The 25272-nt window shown below is 50.5% G+C and overlaps 3 protein-coding genes across 9 annotated transcripts in view; 2 read left to right on the plus strand and 1 right to left on the minus strand.

Moving 5' to 3' along the window:
- Nucleotides 1-25272, plus strand: part of ndrg1a (N-myc downstream regulated 1a) — a 148851-nt gene that overhangs the window by 62920 nt on the left and 60659 nt on the right. The window lies entirely within an intron of this gene.
- Nucleotides 536-9824, plus strand: elp2 (elongator acetyltransferase complex subunit 2). 2 transcript variants are annotated; one of them, XM_061821944.1, is made up of 20 exons: nt 536-1156; nt 1261-1339; nt 1861-1931; nt 2014-2155; nt 2252-2329; nt 2404-2468; nt 2534-2603; nt 4095-4259; nt 4334-4417; nt 4532-4632; nt 6388-6516; nt 6596-6931; nt 6995-7175; nt 7289-7346; nt 7882-7954; nt 8235-8418; nt 8785-8906; nt 8974-9095; nt 9350-9485; nt 9574-9824. In XM_061821944.1, exons 1-20 carry the CDS (start codon nt 1025-1027, stop codon nt 9802-9804), a joined length of 2559 nt encoding a protein of 852 aa, XP_061677928.1. In that variant the 5' UTR covers nt 536-1024; the 3' UTR covers nt 9805-9824. The 2 variants fall into 2 exon arrangements, with proteins under 2 accessions (XP_061677928.1, XP_061677937.1); XM_061821953.1 differs by having other exon boundaries at nt 539-1156; nt 9372-9485.
- The window catches only part of gabbr2 (gamma-aminobutyric acid (GABA) B receptor, 2), an 84536-nt gene continuing 69605 nt past the window's right edge, over nt 10342-25272 (minus strand). For 3 of the 6 annotated variants that reach the window (XM_061821868.1, XM_061821877.1, XM_061821863.1), the window contains 6 exons: nt 16566-16676; nt 16268-16492; nt 16021-16203; nt 15672-15801; nt 15089-15206; nt 10344-12958 (listed from right to left, as the gene is read on the minus strand). In XM_061821868.1, coding sequence (XP_061677852.1) covers nt 12793-12958; nt 15089-15206; nt 15672-15801; nt 16021-16203; nt 16268-16492; nt 16566-16676 — 933 coding nt within the window. In that variant the 3' untranslated portion in view covers nt 10344-12792. Of the gene's footprint in view, nt 12959-15088; nt 15207-15671; nt 15802-16020; nt 16204-16267; nt 16493-16565; nt 16677-25272 lie in introns of all 6 variants that reach the window. The other 3 variants (XM_061821854.1, XM_061821844.1, XM_061821834.1) reach the window with 2 other exon arrangements.

Below are 25272 nucleotides of genomic sequence, written 5' to 3' on the forward strand. Positions count from 1 at the left end.
GCAGAGAAACAGATGAAAATGATTTTTGTTTTTTAATTTTAGTTACATCAAACAGCAAAGGAGTTGGATTTATTCCTTGTTTTTTTTTTCTGGGGGTGGGGCAGTGAATCTAATAAAAAAAAACACAACAATAATTTGGCCTTTGCAATAGGATCCATGCCTGGACATTTGTAATAAAATTTTTTATTTCTTTTGAGGGGGGGGGGGGCACGGTGGATCAGCTGGGATAGGCTCCAGCACTCTCCGCGACTTTCGTGAGGATAAGCAGCTAAGAAAATAGATGGATGGATTTGTTTGGGGTGTGGCATATAATCAATTGAAAATTTCTGTGTGTGTGTGGGGGGGGGGGGGGAGCCTACAAGTTGTTTTACCCTCAGAGTCTTGAAAATGAATAAGAATATTGCCTCGGTAGGGTTTTAAATACATTTACGGTCCGAATAAACAACACAGCTACTGGGTTTGTATTGTTGCGGCCTTTGACCTGTCGCGTGGAAATCATTGAACGTCAATGGAACGGTCGCCCCCGCCAGCGACTTGGGGGGGGGGGGGGCACTTCCGCCGGCCTGCCGTCGCACTCGCGTGGAAGTTGACACAGTGACTGTCACGTCAGCGGCGTTTTGTCAAAAGTGGGCTTAGCGGATTTCGCTTGCGCCGAGACCGCAGTCGAACCAAACGCTTTGTTTTCTTTGCTCGGCGCAGAGAAAAACCAGAACGAATGCATCAAATCTCATCGCATTGCATTGCTGAAGCTTATCAATAAATCCGGGAGACTTGCAAAAGCCTGAATACGCTGCCACCTGGCGGCCATATGATCAAAGCGCACTCGATGACGATTACTGATACTAACATTTGTAAAATTCATCGATTATTTTTGTATCGCCCCATTATGATGACGAACATGATGAAGATGATTGCTGCTGCTGCTGATGATGATGATGTTTAAGGCGGAACCTTTGCGAGGCGGCTCGAGTTTCACCCCCGACCGCATTTAAGCGTGACGCCCCCACTCCCTGCCGCCGGCAAGATGGCGGCGCTCCGGTTCGAAACTTGCCATGTCGCCTGTTCGGCCAACAGGACGCCCAACGTGGTGTCGTGGGGCCGCGGGGGGACGCTCGCCTTCGGGACGTGTGACTCCGTAGCCCTGTACGACCCCGAGGTAGGGAATGAAGTCGTTTTTCTTTTTTTTTGGCGAACAATTTCAACAATTCACGAACAGTCGCCGAGGGTAAAAACTCACTTTTTGGGGACTTTCTTTGGCAGGAAAGACGAGTTCTGACAATGCTGAATGGACACACGGGACGAGTAAACGCAGTTCAGTGGGTCCACAAGGAAGATTGTGGTCAGTCTGATGCTGCTCTGTAGCCGTCACTCCATGGGGTGATTTCGCAAACGTCCCAGCAGGGGGCGATGTTGCCTTGTTATTGTCGGTTACCACGCCGTAGCCATTTTTTTTTTTTTTTTTTACACAATTTTTTTTAAAAAAATCTTGAAACTGTACAGGACAATCAATAATAATGTAATGACTAGTTTATATGCATTGGATATGAAAAGTCTACACACCCCAGATCAATACGAAAGATTGAAAATCTTTATGTAGATATGATTGTGTCGGTCACTGATGGTGTAGCGGTCCACTCACCTGACTTTGGTGCAGGCAGCGTGGGTTCAACTCCCACTCAGCAGTCTAAATGTCCCCTGTGACTGACTGGCGACCAGTGCCGGGCGTAGTCCGCCTTTAGTCCAAAATCAGCCGGGTTCGGGTCCAGCACCCCAAGACCCCCGACCAGGATAACCGGTGTCGAAAATGGAAGTGTATGTGTGTCCCCTTTTCATCCGACGTTCTTTTGTTTCAAACAACAGGTCCCGAGACCCACCTGGTCTCAGGAGGCTCCGACAGCCGTCTCCTGGTCTGGGCCGCTCGGAGTGGCGAGGTAACCTTCCGCAAAGGGAACACGATAATGTATATTATTGTTCCCTTTTTTTTTTTTTTTTTAAACACTCATCTCGGCGCAGTTTGTCCAGTCGGCGGAGTGCAAAGGCCACACGGGTTCGGTGTGCGCCGTGGACGCCATCTACGCCGGCGCGGGCATCCTGGCGGCCTCCGCGGCGGCGGATTCCAGCGTCCGGCTGTGGCTCTGCGGTGACGACGGAAAGGGTAACATCACGAAGTCGAATCTGAAATCACGGCGTCGCATATATATACACACACACACACACACACGTAATCCCGTTTTTTGTTTATTTTCTGCAGCCGAGTGCCTCCACACGCTCACGTTTGGCGGCGGATTCATGATGGACGTCTCCTTGGCGCTGCTGCCGGGCACCGAAGGTACGCCGGCTGCTAGCCGCGCTCATTATTTCATCCACTTGTCGCGCGTACGCAGCGTCTGTCTCCCTTCGCAGTTCCCGTTCTGGCCTGCGGGGGCGACGACTCTCGGGTGCACCTGTACGCGCGGTCCCGGGAGAAGGTGAGCTCACGCCGTGCTAATGAACCCGTCGAAAAGTTTTGACGCGGGAAAAGTTTCCCCCGCAGAAGCTGCGGAGGGTGACGGCGCTGCAGGGGCACGAAGACTGGGTCCGCGGAGTCGCCTGGACGTCGCTGGGTGAGTTTCGACGCGCCGGAAAATAAGTCGACGTTACGCGAAGACGAGACGGAACGGGTTTGCCGCCGAAATGTGCCGAGGCTAGCGTCCGTTTTAGCGTGCGTCCAAACAAACAAACAAACGGCGTTAACTTTAATCGACAAACCGCCAAGCTTTTTTTCCGTTCGTCACGGTTGCCCCGTGGCCGCTGCGTCACGCGTGCGAGCAAGGCGTACTACTAGCCGGTGTACACGCACTACGACGACAACTACAGACACTAGTGATTCTATTACTAGTGCTCTTTCGTCCTCATCAACGGCGTTGGGGAGTAACGACATGTAATTACATTGTAACGACATTAGCTATTAGCTAAGCTAGGAGGCGCTCGGCTGCAGAAAACAAACAAGCTAAGCTAGCTAGCGCTGCTTTAAGAGCTTTTGATTCGCCCCAATGGATGTAGTTATGCAATTAAATTACAGTTGCTTTTTAAATATTTCTATAATGACAGTTTGTTACATTTAGAAATACAGATGTAAAAAAATGTTTTTTTTTTTTTTCATATGACTTCCTCTTTCAAAAGCCGACGCTTGCGATTGGCTCTCCCCGGTCCTGTGCCGTCCCGCCTGAGTTTCAAACGCGACATATATTTCCCAACGCCTGCGAAGCGCCACCTTGTGGTAGTTTGACTCACGGTTCCGCTTTTAAACACATCAAAAGACATTAAATTTTGAAAAGTTTCATTTTTATAATTTTGTGCATTTTTTTTAAAGAGGGTTTAGCAATAATTAGGGTATTAGCAATTTTGTCCAAAATTGTGCGCATTTTTCCTCCCACACACATTTTTTTTAATGTTCACCCCTTCCCTACAAAATATCACACAAAATATGAATATGAATAATACTAGCCAGTGTTCATGCACGAAGACAACAAACATTAGTGATTTTATTATTAGTGCCCTTTTTTCCTCATCAACGGCGCTGGGGAGTAACGACATGTAATTACATAATGGATATAGTTATGTTATTAAATTACAGTTTTAAATATTTCCATAGAGAAAAACAATTTTATTTATTTTTTTTCATGTGACTTCCGCTTTGAAAAGCCGACGCTTGCGATTGGCTCTCCCCGGTCATGTGCCCGTCCCACACAACACACACATTTCCCAACTCGTGCGAAGCGCCACCTTGTGGTAGTTTGACTCACTGTTACGCTTTTAAACACATCAAAAGACATTAAATTTTGAGAAGTTTCATGTTTATAATTTTGGACTTTTTTTTTTTTTAAATGAAGCTTTCAACGTACTAGCATATTTTGAGCAAAATTGTGCACATTTTTTCCTCACACACACATGCACACCCCTTTTTTTTTTTTTTTTTTAATAGTTTGCCCCTCCCCTCTCCTGCAAAATATGACCCACAAAATATGAATACGCATGTGAATATTACTCGATTAGCCCCTATGACGCGGCTGCAATCACTAGCGCTTGCGCTACTCGCCGCACTCTTGGCGCAGGTGGCGATCTGCTGCTGGCCAGCTGCTCGCAGGACTGTCTCATCCGAGTGTGGCGGCTCGGCGCCAGGTCCGGGAGCGGCGCCCGGGCCGAGGGCGAGCGGGACGGCGCCGTCATCAAAATGAAAGAGGATGTCTTCCGAGCGGAGGAGGAAGACGAGGACGGAGGCGAGCGACGCCGGCCGGCCGCCCCGCCGGCCTCGGGCCTCGTTTTATAGTTTTGTGTGTTTTGGCGTCTTCAGCGTTTGCGGTGGCTCTGGAAACGGTTCTGACGGGGCACGAGAACTGGGTCTACGGCGTCCACTGGCAGCCGCCCGCTTACGAGGGTAAGAAAACGACATCGTCGATGCGAGGAGAGGAGCTTCATTTATTTGGTTTTCAGCGGCGTACCCGCTCCCGATTCCGCAAGTGAAGTCCGCGGTGTTTGTCGCCCCCCGCAGGCGGCGAGCGGCAGCAGCGCCTCGGACTGCTCTCGGCCTCCATGGACAAGACCATGATTCTGTGGACCCCCGACCAGGCCTCCGGAGTGTGGACGGAGCAGGTGAGCGTGTGCCGGTGGACGCGCGCCACCACGCCGCTAGCTGGCTAAGCTAAGCTAGGAGTCACTCGGCTGCAGAAAACAAACAAGCTCAGCTAGCTAGCGCTGCTTTTAAGAGCTTTTGCTCCGCCCCTAAGCGTCCTCTCTCTTCTTCGTGTCGGTCACGCTCTCTCCGTCTTCCTCCTTCCTTTCCACTCTCTCATCGTCTCTTCCTCTTTTCTTTCCCCTCCCGCCATCTGCCGCTGTGCCGTCACGGGGGCTAAATTTAACATGAGCTCGGGCAACAAAGCGCTTTCCCGCCCATCTGCATTGTTTCTTGTTTTTAAACATGATTTGGGTTTTGCACCCTCGCACGAACTCCGCACACGACTCCACAGTCTCCTTTTCGCTGCACCGTGACGCTTTTTTCGACACCCGCAAGTCTCTTCTTGAATTCAATACAGTGATGACTCAGTTCTCGACCGCAATCCGTTCCAGAAAATGGTTCGAGAAGTGATTTGTTCATAAACCAAATCGATGTTTCCCATTACAATGACTGGAAAAAGAAGTAATGCGTTCCAAGCCTAGAAAATTTGGCTTTTTAAAACTTTTTTTCCCCCTGATAATAAACTGCATAGTAGAAATACATGTGTAGTTTAAATACTTACCTATAATAAAATTATTTAAGAAATATATAATTTCCGTTCGAATTGACAATAACAAAGCGCGACACGGGTGGGTCAGCTGGTCGCGCCGTGCACATTACGTTATTTCAACTCACCCGAGCTAAGCGCGAAACGGTTGTCACGTCAACAAAGGACCCGATCGGACGACCAATCGCATTTGTGCACGTTCAGTTTCATAAAAAAGTAGCGGTTCGCCGCGAACGCGCAAAACAGATCAAGCGCTCCTGCTCTGAATGCTCAACACTTCGGCGTTGTGACATCATCAAGGGAGCCGATTGGACGGCGCCGGCGCCCTCCCGACCAATCGCACTCGCACGCCTTCAGTTTCAAAGGAACCGAGCAGGGCGATTAGAACCCGAAGCGACGCACAAAGGTGGCAAAAATTATTATGTGGGTGTTTGAAGTTCAGTCAGGTGGGAAGGTGGAAATCATCTGTATGCCTCCTCTTACATATATATATATATATGAATATATATTTTTTTTACATCTCTGAGACTCGGTCCCCTGAAAGGAGAGCCAAAGCCTTTGAACCGACGGGCGCTCCGTCTACACGGCGAGCTGCACCTCGCGCTCCGACGCGCATCAAAGGGGCGCCGGCGAATTGAACCGGAATTAGCATTTTGTCTCTTTTACGAGGGAGCGCTCATAAAAGGCCTCGCGCCCCCCCCCCCCCCCCATCCTCACCCCCACACACCTCGCTAGCGGATTTGAGACTGAGACGCTTTGGGTCGGTGCCGGCGAGGCACGCTAGCGCGGCGCTAATAACCACCTCTGCTGACCGCGGCGTGACCCCGCGCCCCCTGCGGGCCGTGGCGCGTAATTGCGTTTCGTTTCAAGTGCGACGAGGCTAGCTAGGTTAGCGTCGTGCTAAATGGGGTACATAAAAACACAAATGAATACGCGCCATTTTATTTCGTGTAATCACGATGTCCTATCGATTGTTAAATTTTGTAATTTCAATGATACGTATTATTAATTTTATTAATCTCCCAAAAAACTTGCAACAAATACATGAATCCGTTCTTGAATGCAAAAGGGTCATGAGGCATTTTTCATGTCATATTTCACGATTCTTTCCATTTCTAATAACCAGGTCCGTGTCGGCGAGGTGGGCGGCAACACGCTGGGCTTCCTGGGCTGCCAGATGAGTCCGGACGCTTCCTCCATCCTGGCTCACGCCTTCCACGGCGCGCTCCACCTGTGGCGCAAGGACGCCGGCTCGGTCGGTGTCGAACGGAACCGGCGAAGTCGCAAGAATTTTCCGCCCCGGGCCGAACTCAAAATCCGTCAAAATCCGCCAGGGCGAGTGGAGGCCCGCCGCCGCGCCGTCGGGCCACTTCGACGAGGTCCGGGACCTGAGCTGGGACCCCGAGGGCGAGTTCGTGCTCAGCGTGAGCGCGGACCAGACGGCCCGGCTCTGGGCGCCGTGGAGGACTCCGTCGCGACCCAGCTGGCACGAGATCTCGCGGCCGCAGATCCACGGCTACGACGTGCGCTGCCTGGCCCCGCTGGGCCGCTTCCGCTTCGTGTCGGGCGCCGACGAGAAGGTCCTGCGCGTCTTCCGGGCGCCGCGCAACTTCCTGGAGAACTTGGCCAACATCTCGGCGACGTCCAAAGAGCGGCTGCTGGCGTCCGCGGTGAGGATCCCGTCCCGCCCGGGCCTCCGGCGGACCGGGACTCATCCGCGTTGTGCTCGGCAGGACTCGGACCAGCTCCCCGTCGGCGCCAGCGCGCCCGCGCTGGGCTTGTCCAACAAGGCCGTCTTCCAAGGGAGCCTCAAGTCCGGTCCTGGCGGCGCCGACCCGTCCGAAGACGAGGAGCTCGGCAACGGCGCCTCGGACCCATACCGCGAGTCCTACTTCCGAGCCGTCAACCTGACCGGTACGCCTCATTTATACTCCGTCCACTGCTGCTTCGGTTTACAACCACCCTCACTAATGAGTTTAACGTTATTATGATTTATGAATCTGATATTTTGCACGTGCGGCTTCCAGAACCTCCGCCCGAGGATCACCTGCTGCAGAACACTCTCTGGCCCGAGGTCCAAAAACTGTGAGTAATTTTGCTGATCCCAAGAAAAGTTGCAAAACGCTAAAGGTCGGAGGTCACGTGACACCCCCCCCCCCCCATCGCAACTCCGACTGATTAAATAAATAAATAATAATGTTTTTCCAAATTTTGGGGTTTATAAATAAATACATGGCAGTTGTGCCGCCCATCAATTTTGTGTGAATATTGGCAATTTATGAATAAGAAATTTATGTTTCCTGTCCAGCCAAATGACGTTATGCTTTGCATATGCTTTTTTTTATTTTAATATTTTTTACCTTTTTTTTTTTTTGCGTGCGGCAAACGCCAGCCGATTGGACTCGCAATCTGTGTGTGTGTGTGTGTGTGTGGGGGGGGGGGGGGGGAATTATGAACGAACAACAAAATATTATTTTTCTTCCTTGGGCATGTAAAAGCAGCTGAACGCGTCGCTTCCCGCCATTAATTTAATTTAAAAAATTATTTTTTTTTTTTTACTGCGCTAAGGTGATGCGCGTCATTCGCCGCGTGACAAAACGTTTTTCTTCCCGCCCGGCAGGTACGGCCACGGGTTCGAAATGTTCTGCCTGGCGTCGGACCGCGGCGGGACGCTGGTGGCGTCGGCGTGCAAGGTAAGGCGGCGGTACCGCCGAGAAAAAGTCTGCACACCCCCGTTCAAAAGCCACTGTTGCGGCTCGGGGGGGTAAAAGGAAACAAGTGAGATGAGGTGGTTGCATAAGTGCGCACACCCCAACATGCAATACATACACTACGTCATAGAATAACATCTGTTGTATTTTGATTTCATAAAATGCAGTCCCGTTGTTTGTTTTTTTTTTTTTTGTTAAAACGGCGCAGCAGAAAAATGTTTTTTTTCTCGGCGCGGGGCCCTAACGGCGTCGTCTGCGGCAGGCGTCCAAGGCGGAGCACGCGTCGGTGCTGCTGTGGAGCGCCGCCACGTGGCGCCCCCTGCAGACGCTGGCGTGCCACACGCTCACCGTCACGCAGATGGCGTTCTCGCCCGACGCCGCCGCGCTCTTGCTCGTCTCCAGGGACCGCACCTGGTCCCTCTGGCGCCGCCGACGGTCTGAACCAGGTACCGCGCGCCTATGATTACTGCAAATACTTTGTCCTACTGAAACTTGTTACGCTATTATAGGATTACAATGAGTTTTTCTTGTAGTACTGCTATCTACTTTGTGTACTACTTCCCGTACTCGTACTTCTTTTTCTCATAGTACTCTTATTTCCAACTTGTTCTCATAAGGCCTTTAGTAATTATAATACCACCACTACTACTGATGCTTCGAGTTGTACTACTCCCATGCTGGAGTCACCGATACAGTTTTTTTGTCCCCCGCACATTTTCTTTTTGCCGATTATATCTTAAAAAAAAAAAAAAAACTTGGACCGTTGATAACGGACCTTACTCACCTCCACGTTTGTCGTCATGCCCGCGCAGAGCCCGAGTACGCGTTGTCCGCGCGCACCACGAAGGAGACGTCGGCGCACGGCCGCATCATCTGGTCATGTGACTGGAGCCCCGACGGCACGTACTTTGCGACGGGCAGCCGCGACAAGAAGGTGACTCCGCCCCCCCCCCTCCGGCGGCACATCGCGGCAGTAACGCGCCGCGTTTTGTTTTTCGCAGGTGATCGTGTGGGGACCGGTCGCGTCCGAGGACGCCGAGGCGAAGCCGCGCTCCTCCATCTTGGACGCGGGCGATCCCGCGACGGCCGTGGCGTTCTGCCCTCGGCTCGCTTCGGACAAAAGGCATGCAATGAGAAATACTAAAATTTCATTCGCTAAATCGTCGATTATGTTTAAATATTTTTTAATTGATTGGTCAACTATCTTGAAATGGATGTGGGGCGGTCGTCGTTAAAGTTGTAGCATTCGCACCTAGACTGGCTCGCTGACTCCCTCTAGTGGTGCGTGACATCACTGCACATTTCCCAACCTGAGAAGGGATTTATTTTATTCAAGTACATTTATTGTGTACATTATACACATATTTTTTTGGAAAGATCTCTGGGTCTCGATCCGCAGTTACCTGCTGGCCGTGGGACTCGAGCGCGGCCGCGTGGTTTTGTTCGGGTGGAGGCCCGACGCAGATCCGGCCGCGGGGCGAGACTGGATCCGATACGGAGAAACGGACGCGTCGTATCCTTCCGTCGGACTCGCGTCCGCGAAAAAATGTTTTCTTCCCCCCAGTCGGACGCGTTTCGCCTTGACCGCCTCCGTCCGGCAGCCAAAGTCACACCCGCGCCGTCAAGCGGCTGCGCTGGCGGCCCCGCCCGGGCCGGGCCGGCGGCCCGGACGACGACGACGACGCCTGGCTGCAGCTGGCCAGCGCCGGCGCCGACCACGCCGTCAAAATCTTCGACGTCAACACGGAGGCGCTTTAGCCGTCCGTCGACTTCGTGCGCAGATCACGGCGAGGAGTCAACGTTGCTTTTTTTTAATTTATGATGACCAATAAAGAATTTTTTTATTGCTGGATTCTGTGGAGTCCCATCAAGGGGGTGGGGATCGTGGTTCTGGGTTCTGGGTTTCACAAAAAGGACTCCTTCATAACTAGTGAGGATTTTAAATGAAGGTAAATCATTTCAAATTAAGAGTTTTTTTAAACACAGGGTCAGGGATGCAAAATATTATTTTTGAAAGCATCATATTTTTCACGCCACACGACAATAAAGGACCGGACTCTGTCGTCGACTTTCAGCCTGACTTTATTGGACGACGATGTGAAACGTAAACTGCTGTCCAGAACGTTCAGACAACGACAACGAAAAGAAGAAGAAGAAGAAGAAGAATGTCGCTTTGAAATCCCGCCCACAATCACCTGCCCCCCCCCCCCCCAAAAAAAAAATGTAACATTCAAAAGTGTTCCGACATGTGATACTTATTTTTATACAACAGTTCCATATTTATACCTCATCTCTACATGACATTGTTACAGATACTGTAAATAAAGGTTCCCGCCCCCCCCCACCCCCCGCCCCTCCCACCACACCCAAAAAAAAAACTTCCAAAGTATCCCGGTGGCATATTTTGTGAAAGGAATGTAAAAATGTTACTCAAAAGATCTTTTACGTAAACATCTTTTCATATATTTGATATATTTATAAATAAATCTCTCTATACGTACTGCAGTTGACGCTTTCTGGTAACAGAAAACAAGTTATTGCCCCTCTCGAGCGGCCAAACTCAAGTTTTGCTCGCGGTTTGCTTCGTGATTTATGAATAATAATAGTAATTAGCGTAATCATAATGTGATTGTTATGAAGTCAAGCACAGTCAGTATCGCAAAAATAACTTTTGAGGCCGCTTTTGGAGTTTGGTGACTGCGGAGTATCGAGGCCATGATGAGAAAGGAAAGGAAAATTGATATAATATGAATAATATGATTTTTTTTTTTCAGGGGAATTTTTGAGAGCGCAATAAGTTTAGTCAATTGGAGGAAAAAAAGATTATTGCCCCAATTTTTTTTAAATTTATATATTTTGGGAGAAAAAAAAAAAATCGGAATATTCCTAAATTATTTCTTACATTTTATTTTCCTTTTGTTAAATGTGGACTGTTGAAATCAGATCAGAATAACACAATAAAATTATTCTGTTCAACCCAAAAAGTTATCATAGATAAACATTACTCATTTTGATGGTTTGAAAATCACTCATTAAATTTGTAGCCACCCTACAAAAAAGATATTTTTATTGCAAGTCCGAATATTATTTCTCCAAATACTTCAATATTTACACAAGTGTTAATATGGTTAAAAATAGCCACATTTTATTTAGTTTAAAAGCTGATTTTGAAACCAAAGTTTGGGGGAAGCGGAATTATTGTTTTGTTTTGTTTTTTTTTTTTACAAAAAAATTCCTTTAAAATTTCAATTTTAATCTCCTAATATTCTGTAGAAATATTCATGGAAATCTGATTTACTGTATTTAACTTCATAAAAATACAATTTTATGAAGTGAATCTTTTAAAACCCACTTTCATATTTTCAAACTTTTTTCTCTCTCATTTTTGAAGATAAAAAGTTGGAGTAGTGCAAGAATTGACATTTTCAATCATCCAAAAAAAAATTATGAGGGCAATTGAAGAAAATGTCTCGACGTGTTAAATTGAGATTTGTCTTCACGTTTTTTTTCCTGCGTCTAATCAAAAATATAATTTTTTTTTTAACTTGTATGATTTCATATTTCCTCCCCAGCACGCCTTCTCATACTTTGCTTTGATTTTAAAACCGAGACTACAAATGAATCGACCGACCGACCGATTGAAATTCAGCTTTGAATTCAAGAAAAAAAAAAAATTGTCATTTTTTTTTTCACAATTCAATTAAAAAAAAAAAATAAAAAATCAGTGATGAAAATGAATCGTTTGCCGTTCCTCCGAGTGCCAAAAGCGCTTTTTGTTTGCTCGAGGATTTGATTTGATGCCATCTGGAGGAAAAAAAACACCCCAACGAGCGAGCGAGCGACCACAAACCCAAAACCGGAACCGTCCGGGTACACGTCCGAGACGCCCGCTCGGGTTTTGTTATCCTGCCCGAGTCCCGACTTGAGTCCAGTTCCGGCTCGCGAGAGGAAGTCGGGGGCGCGCGCGAAAAATGAAAATCTAAAAACCAAGACACCCATGGTGAAAAAAACAACAAAGCGACGACGGGGAGTACGCGGTGAAAATTCCCACGGGCCCTGAAGGCCTCACGACCGCGGCGCTCAAACTTTTTGGGCCTTGTTCGATATTATTTCCATTTGAACGATTTTTTTTGCCCCATTTCATCTCATGGAATATAACAACAAATTATGGATTCACGACGCTTCGCTGTTTACAAAATAACATTTCGAAGGACGCGTTCGTTCCAATAAATTTGCGAGTCTGCCCAATTTTTTTAGACTGCGCGCGATGAGTTAGCGTCAAAATCCGGAAACCGAATTTTTCGACATTGTTGTGATATGAGTTTGATTTTGTAACCCACCAAAAGGTGCATCATCGAACCGACTCACGATCAATTAAATATGAAATCATAAATTGGTCACGACTTCTTCAACCGAACTGACTTTGCACTTTGTGAGTTTGAGAACCGGAGCGCCGACAGTTAGCACGTTGAGCACACGGTCGCTTTCTGGACGCCCAAAGCCAGCCGTCGACGTCGGCGGCGTGCCCCCGAAACGCTGATTTATTTACAAAGTCGCAAATGATAAACACGCTGCGGAGCGAGAGACGGCGGATCCCTAAGGCTACGCCGCGGCCGCCGGCGTGGCGCATTCAGCGGCTTCGCTAACGGCCAAGTCCGGCGAGTTCCGCGGGGAGGCACAAAAAGAGCGTCAATCTCCTCCGTGTGGATGCAAATCAGTCATTTTTGCTGTAGAAAAAGACAACACACAAAAAAGACAGTCGTGTGTACTGTACGTGTGTGCATGTGTGCGTGCGGGTGTCGCGCGGCGGTCGACGCGGCTCACAGGCCCGACACCATGACCCGGTACGAGGGCGGCACGTGTCTGTGGCGCGGGCTGGACCCGGGGCTGTCGCTGGGGCTGGCGCAGCTGGCGTCCACGCCGCCTATGGACGGCAGGTAGGCGTGGTGCAGGATGGGGAGCTGCAGCGACAGGCGGCGCTGGATGCTGCCGTAAGCGCAACCGCGACAGAAACAAAGAGAAAACACAAACGACACGGCGTTACGGCAAAAACGGAGTCAAAGGCAGTCCGATGTCCATCCAATATTCATGCGAGCTATTTTCTGTAGAGCTCAGTTGAAAAACTGCGAAATGTAATGGGGTTGCAAAAGTGCGCACACCCCCATAGCTGCCGTAAGCGCAACCGCGACAAAAACAAAGAGAAAACACAAACGACACGGCGTTACGGCAAAAACGGAGTCAAATGCAGTCCGATGTCCATCCAATATTCATGCGAGCTCTTTTCTGTAGAGCTCAGTTGAAAAACTGCGAAATGTAATGGGGTTGCAAAAGTGCGCACACCCCCATAGTTGCCGTAAGCGCGACCGCGACAAAAACAAAGAGAAAACACAAACGACACGGCGTTACGGCAAAAACGGAGTCAAATGCAGTCCGATGTCCATCCAATATTCATGCGAGCTCTTTTCTGTAGAGCTCAGTTGAAAAACTGCGAAATGTAATGGGGTTGCAAAAGTGCGCACACCCCCATAGCTGCCGTAAGCGCGACCGCGACAAAAACAAAAACAAAGAGCAACACAAACGACACGGCGTTACGGCAAAAACGGAGTCAAATGCAGTCCGATGTCCATCCAATATTCATGCGAGCTCTTTTCTGTAGAGCTCAGTTGAAAAACTGTGAAATGTAATGGGGTTGCAAAAGTGCGCACACCCCCATAGCTGCCGTAAGCGCGAACCGCGACAAAAACAAAGAGAAAACACAAACGACACGGCGTTACGGCAAAAACGGAGTCAAATGCAGTCCGATGTCCATCCAATATTCATGCGAGCTCTTTTCTGTAGAGCTCAGTTGAAAAACTGCGAAATGTAATGGGGTTGCAAAAGTGCGCACACCCCCATAGCTGCCGTAAGCGCGACCGCGACAAAAACAAAGAGAAAACACAAACGACACGGCGTTACGGCAAAAACGGAGTCAAATGCAGTCCGATGTCCATCCAATATTCATGCGAGCTCTTTTCTGTAGAGCTCAGTTGAAAAACTGCGAAATGTAATGGGGTTGCAAAAGTGCGCACACCCCCATAGTTGCCGTAAGCGCGACCGCGACAAAAACAAAGAGAGAAAACACAAACGACACGGCGTTACGGCAAAAACGGAGTCAAATGCAGTCCGATGTCCATCCAATATTCATGCGAGCTCTTTTCTGTAGAGCTCAGTTGAAAAACTGCGAAATGTAATGGGGTTGCAAAAGTGCGCACACCCCCATAGCTGCCGTAAGCGCGACCGCGACAAAAACAAAAAACAAAGAGCAAACACAAACGACACGGCGTTACGGCAAAAACGGAGTCAAATGCAGTCCGATGTCCATCCAATATTCATGCGAGCTCTTTTCTGTAGAGCTCAGTTGAAAAACTGTGAAATGTAATGGGGTTGCAAAAGTGCGCACACCCCCATAGCTGCCGTAAGCGCGACCGCGACAAAAACAAAGAGAAAACAGAAAACACAAACGACACGGCGTTACGGCAAAAACGGAGTCAAATGCAGTCCGATGTCCATCCAATATTCATGCGAGCTCTTTTCTGTAGAGCTCAGTTGAAAAACTGCGAAATGTAATGGGGTTGCAAAAGTGCGCACACCCCCATAGCTGTGTACAATTTGGATCAAACACATTCAAACTCGTGTTGAAAAGGAGTCGGCTTACACCTGCCTAAATAACCCCCCCCACACACTTCTTACAATATGTTTCATCTGATTTTTTTTTTTTAAACGGACATTCCAAATTTTTAATACTATTTCTTATAAATCAGCAACCCCCCCCACAGTATTTTTTTTTTTCTCCACAAAAATATCCCGAGAGACTTTGGCAGCGGTCGTAGCTCGTCTCTCGGAAAAAAGCGGCGGCGTTCGGGACGTTTTACTCGTGGGGGGGGGGTCAAATTTGCGGCGCCGCCTTATTAGTAGACGACATTCACATCCAGCGTTTCGGCGGCGCTCGCGACGTCCCGGCGAATTACGCTAACGTCGCCGGCTATCCCGTTGCCCGCCGCCGAGGTGGCCTTTGCTAGCGCGCGAGGAGTACTGGGGGGTTGGGGGGTTGGGGGGGGGGGGGGGGGTGCTGCTTACTGTTCGGGAGAGTTGATGTCCTCCAGGGGGCCCGACGTTATTCTGGAAGGATCCGTGGAGCCCCAGTGGGCCTGAGGCTTCTGCTCCAGGTGGTTCTTCAGCAGGTTCCGCTCGGCGTCTGCGCGCAAAAATGACACATTTAGAAAAGTCCAATTTTGACCCGATTCTGTACAAGTAAATTGGGGGTGAGAAATTATGAATGTATAATCAAATTTGAAATGTATTTTTCATTTTATGCTTGTAATATGAATTTCTTTTCATTGACACCTGACTTTTCAGCTATTTAGAAGAAAATTGTGCAGAAAAATTAAGAGTTAGTCCCCCCCAACCCCCACAAAACATCATCAGACTCGAAACGTCGCGGGAGGCGTACTTTGCCGCCGTCCCAGTTTTGCCGGCACCGCCCCACCCGGCTCACCGACCCCCGTTTGGGACGTCGGACCTTCAACTATTTGAAAGGCTCCAAAAAAAGAAAGGCCAAGCTTGCCGTTGCGCGTTAAAAGCGCTTCTATTTATAAACGTCATCAAGGATGCGCGCAAAACTTTCAACTTGAGAGGACAGAAGATGATTTTTTTTCTTGACCTTTGCCGTCGGTGAAGTTGCGTATGCTGAGGATGTTGTTGGCGTCCGGGTAGTGGTTCTGCTTGATGTAGGGAGTCTTCTCCGGCGTGTCCTGCAGCTGCATGGTCACCTCCTCCAGCTCCTTGTCCAACTTTGTGGGCGAAAAACCGCAAAAGAAAAACCAGATCGGACCTCGTCGGCGGCGGCGGCGGCAGCAAACGATTTTGACGTTTGGCCCCGTTTGTCGTCCGGTAGACGGGCTTCAAATTTGGGATGAATTGGACCGACGGGGTCCGCGTCAAACCAAAACGCCCGACCCCGAGACCCGATTTGACATTTTCAAAACCTTCCCGCGATCCCGGGCGAGCACCTCGGTGATCCTCATGCGGAGGCGGTGGTTGTCGGTCTGAAGGCCGTCCAGTCTGGACGTGTTGGCCTGGTTGACGCTGGTGACCGAGGTGGAGGTCTTGGAGTCCTCCTTCTTCTGGTTCTGCGTGAACTTGAGCCTGCGGTTCTGCGTGGCGGCGTCCGGGTTGGTCCTCATGGTGATAAACTGGGAGGCGGCGGACCGTTAGCGATTTAAGTACGTAACGCGTGCACTTTCGCCGTCTCGGTACCTTGGGAACGAAGACCAGGCAGAGGGTGATGGTGCTGCAAAAGATGATCACCAGCGCCACGATGCAGAACTGGACGTTGGGCTGGTCCCGGGTCAGGAAGGAGACGGCGGCGCCGATGATGCACATGATGCCCACGTTGTAGACGCTCATGCCGATGTATTTGCTGTCGTTGAGGGCCGGGATGCTGACGTTGCGGGTCTCCCAGGCCAGGAAGCAGCCGAACAACTGGGCGGGGTGACAGGGGGGAGACGGTGAGACCGGGTCGCCCCACGGGAGGGACAGAACGGCGTCGGCGCACCATCAGCAGGCCCTTGTAGGCGTAGACGATGCCCAGCCAGATGGTCATGTGGGTGTTCTCGCAGTGCTCCAAGAACGGACGGATTGCGATATCTCGGTCGTGGGGGTCCGCCTGCTCCAAAAACCAAACGCAAAGGGAGAGAGACAACGCACAGAAACCGAGTTAAGAAGAACAACAAAAATGAAAAGAAAAAAAAACAGTTTTTTGGGTGGGGGGTAAAACAACAAGCCCGACAAATTTCATGTTGCGGATTGAAAGCGGCTTTCGGGGCCACATTTTGAAATACTCACCCGCTACCGACCCGAAAGGGAAGACTTCCTGCATCTTTTAAGTCGTGGGTGTGCATCCGGTTCTACGTTCAAAAGACCCTGAAAGACCCCGGACCAGATTTCAGGTTGCGGAGCCAAAGCAGCTTTTGGGGCAGTCTCGCATGCTACTGACCCAAAATGGCCACCGGGAACCGAAATGGAAGACTTCCCGTATCGCTTAAGTCATGTCAGGATTCTTGAGACTTTTTTTTTTGGGGGTTGTTGGTCCTACTCCAAATTTCACGTCGTCGTTATGTGGGCTGACATTTCAAAAACAATTTACAGAAAATTCCATTTGGGGCCACCCACCCAAAATGAGCGTCCGGAGCGACCGATCGGTACGTGGAACGGCCGTCCGTCGATGCGGAGGACTACGGCCTACGGCCTCTCGGCGACCGTTCGAACCGCCGTTGTCCGACGGGATCGCCGGCCACAAAACGACATCGCGTCGGGTAGCCGAATCCGAAAGAGAACTCCCGCGGGCCCGTGAGATCGACGCTATCGCAGCTCCGTTCGGTCCGGCGTCACAAGCTCGACGACAACATCGTGGATAATAAATGGCCGTTGTCTTCAACTGTGCTCCAAAACCGACCACGCTGACGGTGGAACACCTGCGCCGCCCCGCCCCTTTCTGGACCTTGATACGGAACAACCACCTTCGTACTCGGCTACAACAACAACGGCGTTTGGAGCCAAATTAGCATCCGTCTTGTTAAAACCGCTCGGCAAATTTTACGCTACTGTTCGAAAGCGGCTTCGTTAAAACGACCCAAAATGGCCGCTCCCCAGCAAAACGGCAGACTTCCCGCGACGATTTCCAGAGTCGACCTATCCGGCCCCAAAACGTCAGGCGGGCCGCGTCTCTTCAGTCACGGCGCGAGTTCCGCCAAGTGGATTTCAAGTCATCCGCGTTACGAATGACACGAACGGGCGAAGCTAGTCTGGAATAATCACGAGATTGACGCCTCCTCGCGTACCGGAAGGCCCCCAAATCCCCCCCCCAGACTCCCACCCCTCCCGGTACGGCGTGAAACACAAGCTGGCGCTCTTCCGTCCCCCCCCCCCCCCCAAAAAAAAAACACGCCAACTTTGAAGCGACGGCTTGTGCGCGCCAACCCAAGAGGGAATATTTTTGCGAGGAGGACAGCCGGCGGCTCCTAAAAGCCGCGAGTGACGTACGAGGAGACCGAAGTGGACCAGAACTCCGGATGACTCACAGGTAGGCAAAAAAGCGGCCGCACGGGAACGCCGGGACCAAATACAGTCAATCCTGTTCATTATTGAACCTGACGTTTCATTTTCCGTTCCTCGTCCGTACGGAGGCGCGCTTACGTTACTTCGGTGTGGAAAACCCTCAGGATGACAAAAAACTCCTCCGTAGCTACAAAACCGTTGGAGGCCCGCGTCAATTTTCTTCACTTTCCAAATATTTGCCGATACTTTGGTCCACGTGCAAAAAATTGGACCGATCTCATCACATGCGCAGATTGCCGAAACATCAAAACGCGGACACGCCCGATGCATTTAGAAGTGGAGTTCCTCAGGGTGATGTTTGAGGCCCACGTTTAGAATCCACCATTTCATCGCCGCATCTGCACGTCAACCACATCAAAATCAGTCCAACACGCTTTCAAGCAAGCTTCCTGGCAACCACTCAACTGATTATGCACCGAAACTCATTTTAATTCTGCATCTTTATGATTTATGATTATAATCTGAACGTACAACAAAGTCAATCAGCCAATTATTTCATCAAGTAAAAACATTTTGCAATGAACATTTTTTTTTTTTTTTTTTGACATGCCACGTACCCCGTCAAAGCCAAGCCTGACGCAATTTGTGTGTGGCGTTCCCCAGGGAAGCGTACGCAGCCCACGTTCATTGTCCACGAAAATTGAATCTCACACCTGCGCGTGCTATTAATGACATATTGCAGCCCATTATTCCGACAAAACATCCCACCGGTTCCGCGTATTCACGTCGTCGCTGTTGTTTATCCCGACAACCACGCCCGGCGGGGAGGACGGGAAGGTCCGCCGCCGTTTGTCACGCCGTTCAAGGCCCGTGACGGGAGAAAGGAAAAGGTGGGACGGAGATGGACGACGGGGTAAGAGATGGAGGCGGAGCGGGACAAACGGGAGGAAGGAGACTTCGTCGGGAACGCCGACGGCGAGTGGAAACGATGAGCCGGAACCGACCTCCTCCTCCTCCAAGGCTCGTTGCCACGGAACGCCTGCGGCTCCCGCTTTTTGCTTTTCCTTCCTCGGTCGTTGATATCTCGGCTTCAAATTATGTTCCGCCACTGGTACTTTTGGGGATGCTCGGCTACAGCGTCATACATAAATTAATTTGAAATAAAAAGGAATCAAGAAAAGCCGTGCCTTCCTTGTACAGTCGCAAACGCCGGCGTGTCGGGACTTGAACGTGGATCGATCCTGCCTGGCATTAGACAACGACGTGATGTGATTTTTTTATTTTTCATCCGTAGCGAAATATAACTTAGCTCTATTAACTTTTTGAAAAATATTCTGGGAAAATATGTGCGCGTTATTTTCCAGACGTTACGGATATCGTTTAAGGTTGTTAATAATTTGGGAAGTTTTTCACGCTCGCTGACATTTCAGCGAGTCACGTGACCGTCGTGTGTTCAACCCGAGGCTCGGGTACGTTCCTGGCACAGTTGCGGCCGGTGCCGATTTCACGGATTTTATCTGCGAGCGAGCAAATCCACAGATCCAAAAAAGAAACGCAAGCACGCGCGCGTTCTAAAAATGTACACACGGACTTCGTGGGGCCCGGCGTGATTTATTAGGAGCTAAACGCGTCATTAGCGCGAGCGGCTAACCCCGAACGGCGGCCTCGTTAGAACATGCAAATGCGGGCGGCTCGCCCCGGCTTTGAGTTTGACGAGCCGAGCCTCCGAGTCGTTCCGTTTTGTTTTGTTTTGAATTTTGATTTTTACGTTTACTGGCGCCTCTCCGCGGCGACGCTTCCCGTCTGCGCCCGAGGCGGCCGACTTCGCCGCCAGCTTGTCGGAGAAGCTTTCCCGCTTAAAGACGACGCTGACGACGATTCGGCGCAGCGGAGTTTTTCTCAGTTCTGGCGTCGTTATCACTTGCGCTATTATTGGTTCCGTTATTATCATTTGTGCTGTCATCAGTTTTCGGGGCCTTTGTCACTTGAATACGGTGTTCAGGGTTTTGCGCTACGTTAAGGACGAAGATTATGCCCGGCAAAAAGAACAAAATGCGCGGATGACTTGCCGCGGCGGGTCTATTTTTTGTTGGGCTAATATCAGCTCTTTTATTTTGGGTTCTGCCATTCACGCTTCTGAGGGTCTCACGAGTGTTCAGGACTTGTTAGGAAATTAAGGCTCGCTAATTTGCGCTCGAGACAAACGTGGAGATGATCTGGTTTGTTATTAGAAATACTGCCCTCAGTTCTGCGGGTTTCTGTGTCTTAAGGACTGCATTCAGGATTTGGGGTGGGGGGGTTTTGGAGGATGAAGATTATGCTCAGAGAGGTACAACTAAACATAATTTGCTAGAAGATTCCGGAGGGTGCAGCCATGATCGGTTCCGCTATTACCAGGTTTTGAGGGTTAGACTTTCAGAATCCATTAGGAGTAGGGGAATAGGGGTTGCTTTCAGAAGCAGACTCTTGGGTTTTGGGTTTAGGGTTGGATTTAGGTGGTAAGGATGGAGTTAGGTTCTGGGATACTGTGGGTCAATTAGGGATCGGCATTTGGGGTTCACTTTTAGGTAGTTCAGGGGGTTTGGATTAGCATTTACGGTAATGGTTAGAGTCCCGAGTTGAGGATTACGGTCTTAGGTGTTAAATTTCGGGTGTAGGATGAGGTTTTTGCTTGCAACCTCAGCCTCGGGTTCTGTTTCTGCTTGTTGTCGGCCGCGTTGAGGGTACTCCGTGAACACCTGGTGCAGGGTGGGAGGAGATTGGAGGGGGCGTTTCCTGGTAGCAACAAGTCGCACTCAACATTTGTACTGTACATAGTCTTGGCGACACGGGCGCTCTCATTTTCCAGGTCTGTGCTGAAGGCCGTGAAAACCAAAACCTTTTGGTTCCATTTCCATTCCTCAAATCCATTGTTTACTCTCCCAGCGATGACCGGGTCGGGTTTAACTGGACCTAGACGGTTTGTGCTAGGTGGCTATGATCCACAATCCACAATGACAAAAAGAAGAACATGACCAGAGTCACCCCCCACCATCCGTCCCGGTCCCGCCTCAGGCCTTCATCAAACAAATGTGGTCCGGAAGTAGATTTTACAGCACGGAATGAGATCCTTATTTCGAGCGCCTGCCTGTCACTGAGGCCATTATGGTAACGTGTAAAGTCGTCCCGGGGAAACCAGCGAAAATGATGCGGCGTGTAAACGGTAATCGAACAGCCCGCCCGGCGGGTCTGGAGAGCGAATTCGCTCGCTTGAGCAGACGGTCTTGCCCCGAGTGATCAAGAACGGCTCGGTGCGACGACACCGAGAACCCCTTACGTTATCCAAACCGTAGACGCCTGCGACTTTAGTTGGCAAAAACCGGCGCCCCCTCAAGGATCGCCGGTCCTCCGGTGGAAGGAATCCTCTCCTCTGCCGACAAAACAGGGCGCTAATTGAGTCCTGGGAGGGCGCCGCTGTTTGCCGCGAGTGCTGCGCGGCGGCTGCTTAATTGGCTGTGTCATCCAGCGGCGAAACCACGTTAGCACCCGGGCCTCTTATCAACTCCTCCAAGGGGGGGCGGTGGCGGATGTGTTACTTTGGACTCGGAAAACCCTCGTCCTTGGATGCCCGCTATAGTGAACCAAGCCCTACAGCGAATAGTGGGGGGGGGGGGGAGGGGTGGGGGGGGGGAGTGGATTTGATGCAACCACTTAAAAAAATGCTTCTAGTCGCCTATATGGACACGCTTAGTGCCATGGACGTTTACGTTCCTCGACTGGAATCCAGTTTTTATCCGAACGGTTACACGTGGGTCTCAAGACAAGCAGGGTCTCACCCAAGCTTGTTTGTAAAATTCAGGTTTATAAACTACTGTAATGAAAATCGTGTTCCTAAAGATGGCAGCATTGAATCGCTTTGGATTTCAGCTCAGCGCAGCATTTCAGTTGAGGAGGATCATCGCGTGAACTTCAACTTGCCATTGACTATGAGAATGACAAATGGAAGTTGGATACTGGAAGCTTGGACTCTTCACACTTGTACAGACTTTGTATATCTGTGGTATACAACAGATGCGATGCGGTAGCTAGCAGAAGGTCACCATGACCACGTAAGAAAGCCAACTCGAGCCGTCACTCCCGGCTATCAAAGTACGTCGTGAAATGATATTTTGCGACCAAAAGACGTTTCTCACTCTCACTTTGGATTTACACTTTCTGATATCAAAGAAGCAAAACACAGTCACTCTTACGCCTCACCTTCCTTCGCACCAAAAACTCGTTTTCGCCGCATTTTACGAGAAACTATCGTTTTGGTGAAACCAACCCTTGCTTTCCTAGTGATTGTTAAAGTTAGTGTAAAAGCATAGCGACAAAACTCGTTTCATAGTGAAAGAGAAGAATCTTTGCTTTGTTTTGGCAGGTTTGGTGCTCGTGTCGTCACAGAAGAAGACATTTTCTGCAGGTCTTCAAAGATCAGTCACGATGCTCTGATTTGGCCGGCAGCGTGGGGAACGCTGCTTTGAAAACGCCTGGCAGCGGAGGAGCTAATTGCTCCACTTTTTTTCCCTCCAAGTGGGGGCGTAGCGGAACAATTTGGGCTCGAGACACAAAGCGAAAGAAAAAAGAAAAAAAGGACTGGGCGACAGCTCATAACGTCAAAGAGTTTAGAAATATTTTGAAGGCAGAACCGCTATTGGGGGCAAAGCACAGCCGCCGTCCCTCCGCGAATAGCCGAGACTCAACTGTAAAACACACCGCGTAGGCAGAAAAAGCCGAACGGCCACCGGCCCCTGCGTACGTGTCGCGGGGGGCAAGCGGCGACAAAGGTGGCGCGCCGAGGCCGAGAGTTATGCGATAGGAGCATCGGCGGCCGCCCGAGGGAGCTGACACAACGAGTGAAGATGACAGCCGCGCCGACACCTCCGCGTATAAGCCAGGGTGAGTCACACACCCTCCCTGGGCCATCTCGGCACCTATCTAATGCTCAGAACTGGCAAACACAACACCTTACGTCCAAGCCGCAAGGCGCCGCAAAGCCACAATAGGGTGCGCAATCCGGAGCGACGGAACCAGGCTGCCATTTACGGGGAACGTCAAAATCGGCGAGCGTTTGCTTTGAAGACACCGGCGTGGGCGTACACGGCCGCCCGCGGAGCATCCTGGCGACGATATTACGAGACGTGAAAGGTGACGCGTTGCTTCACTGTCATCCGTCTTCCCGGTTGGCAGCGTACGCCTTTTCCGCTGCTCGGATCCTGAACCGAAATCCCGTGTAAGCGCGCACGCAACGCCGCCCTTGTGGTTTTTTTTTTTTTTTTTTTTTTAAAACAAATTCGGCACAGGGGACGCACAAAAGTGGCTACCTGGCCCGGCTCGGCAGCGTCGGTACCTTCCAAACGACGGGTGCCGGAGGACCCGGTGGCACCCCCATTACGGGTCCCGCAGCGCACTTCTGGGTCACCACCCACCAGTTGAGAACCACCGGACAGGATGATGCATCGCGTCGATTACGGCAAGACGAGCGGGGTCCAATCCAAACGTCGCGGGTCTTCAATCTAGATCCTGTCAAGGCATTACGGCACTTCCCCGTTCACCAGAGCGTGTCAATCTCTCCCCCCTCGTAACCGCGGCAACGACATCGCCGGCGGCCATCTGTCAACCCGCCGTCGCCCGCCAAAGCATTTTGTCTCGCCCGGAGGCCGAACGGCAAACCCTTCCGCCGCAGTTGCGACCCGTGAAAAGGAGAATCGGAAGCGACTTGCGGCAACGAAGCGACGGTGCGGACGGGCGGGACCGTCAACTCGATCGTTGTACTCGCCGTCGTCCGTTCGCGTTCTGCAGAACTCGAAGTAGGAGTGACGACCCGAAACGAACGCGGGAGCAAAAACCGCACAAACGCACGGCAGTCGACGTGCTCGACAGAAGGACTTCCCCCGAGAACCTTTGGCGGAAACAACCGTGCAATAATCGATACTGGAAATGATATTTCACGACAGAAGATGAAACTGCGAAATGATGGCGTTATTTCAGGGTGAGTGATACAAGACCAAAATGCAAAACTGCGGCGGTCCGGATGCAAAAAAGGTGCAATTCCAGAGGAATTTTTGCAACGTGGTGAATTCGGTTCATCACCGCCAACCCTTTGGGGGGGGGGGGGGGGGGGCCTTGATGTCGTGCACTTTCTCCCCCTGGGATGGACGTGCGGTGCACCTCTGACAGGAGGGATCGTTCCGGTCGACCGTGTACGTCTAACCCCGGCGGAGTCGTACTTCGCCGAGGCGTCGGGTTGCGCGAAGACTCGGATTTCTCTTGTACATCCACCGACGGTAAACTGCAGACGTGAATCCGGAACGCAGCGGCAGCCGCGCTTTCGCCTACAGTACGTCTCCACCGTTTACGGATTCATGTCTAATGCGCGGGGTGGGGGCTCATTTGTGATACGTACAGTAAATACACCGCCGCGCTCCAGCTATCGATCGGCGCCAGGATTGGCGGTGAGATCCGCGTAGCCGCGAGAAGCCGAGAGGACGGGGAGGGATCGATGCGCCGAGAGAGAGAGCGAGAAAGACGTACTGGCTCGTTTTCATTCCGTCTATAAAGGGAAAGAAATGAGAGATGGCGGCGCGGGGGGGACGACATTACGCCCGCGACCCCCAACGCAGCCCTCCCATACTTTGCATGCTAATTCTTACAAGCAGCTCGCGCGTGAGAAAACTCACAAAAGACGTCACGCCACGATACATATTTCCGAAAGATCAAAACCACTTGAGATAAAAATGCCCTGAGTCATGAAGCCGGGAACTGAATTTGCATCTCAAGGGGCGCGCCTGGGAATGTTCGCAGTCATCGCAGCTGGTTTCACCCTCAGCGTATTGATTGGATCGCAACTGGACTGTTCTGGTTCCCCGAGAAGCCATTTAACCTCCCACCCGAGCAGGCGTCGTCGTTTCATAGACTTTTTTTGCGAAGAATAGAATATATAATCAATTTTTTTTACTGTCCACTGAGCTGGCAAATTGGCGTAACTGGACGACTCTCTTGTACGATATCCGGCATCCGACACACGCTGCCCCCGGTGGCGGGAGGGAAACATGACAGTCTTGTCTTTGGTTTTTTTTTTTAGAGAGGAAAAGGGTACGTGTTTTACGAGCAGTCACACGTTACTGAAGTCCAGATGAAAATCCTCGTTATACTGAATAATGGATTACAAAAAAAACAACAAATAC

The sequence above is a fragment of the Syngnathoides biaculeatus genome, chromosome 1 (genome assembly GCF_019802595.1).
Source record: "Syngnathoides biaculeatus isolate LvHL_M chromosome 1, ASM1980259v1, whole genome shotgun sequence".
NCBI lineage: Eukaryota > Metazoa > Chordata > Actinopteri > Syngnathiformes > Syngnathidae > Syngnathoides > Syngnathoides biaculeatus.

Coding starts and splice junctions, on each gene's coding strand:
- elp2 (XM_061821944.1), top strand. CDS start 1,025: ATGGCGGCGCTCCGGTTCGAAACTTGCCATGTCGCCTGTTCGGCCAAC. Junction 6,517..6,595: donor GGCGCAAGGACGCCGGCTCG/GTCGGTGTCGAA, acceptor AAAATCCGCCAG/GGCGAGTGGAGGCCCGCCGC. Junction 7,176..7,288: donor CCGAGCCGTCAACCTGACCG/GTACGCCTCATT, acceptor TGCGGCTTCCAG/AACCTCCGCCCGAGGATCAC.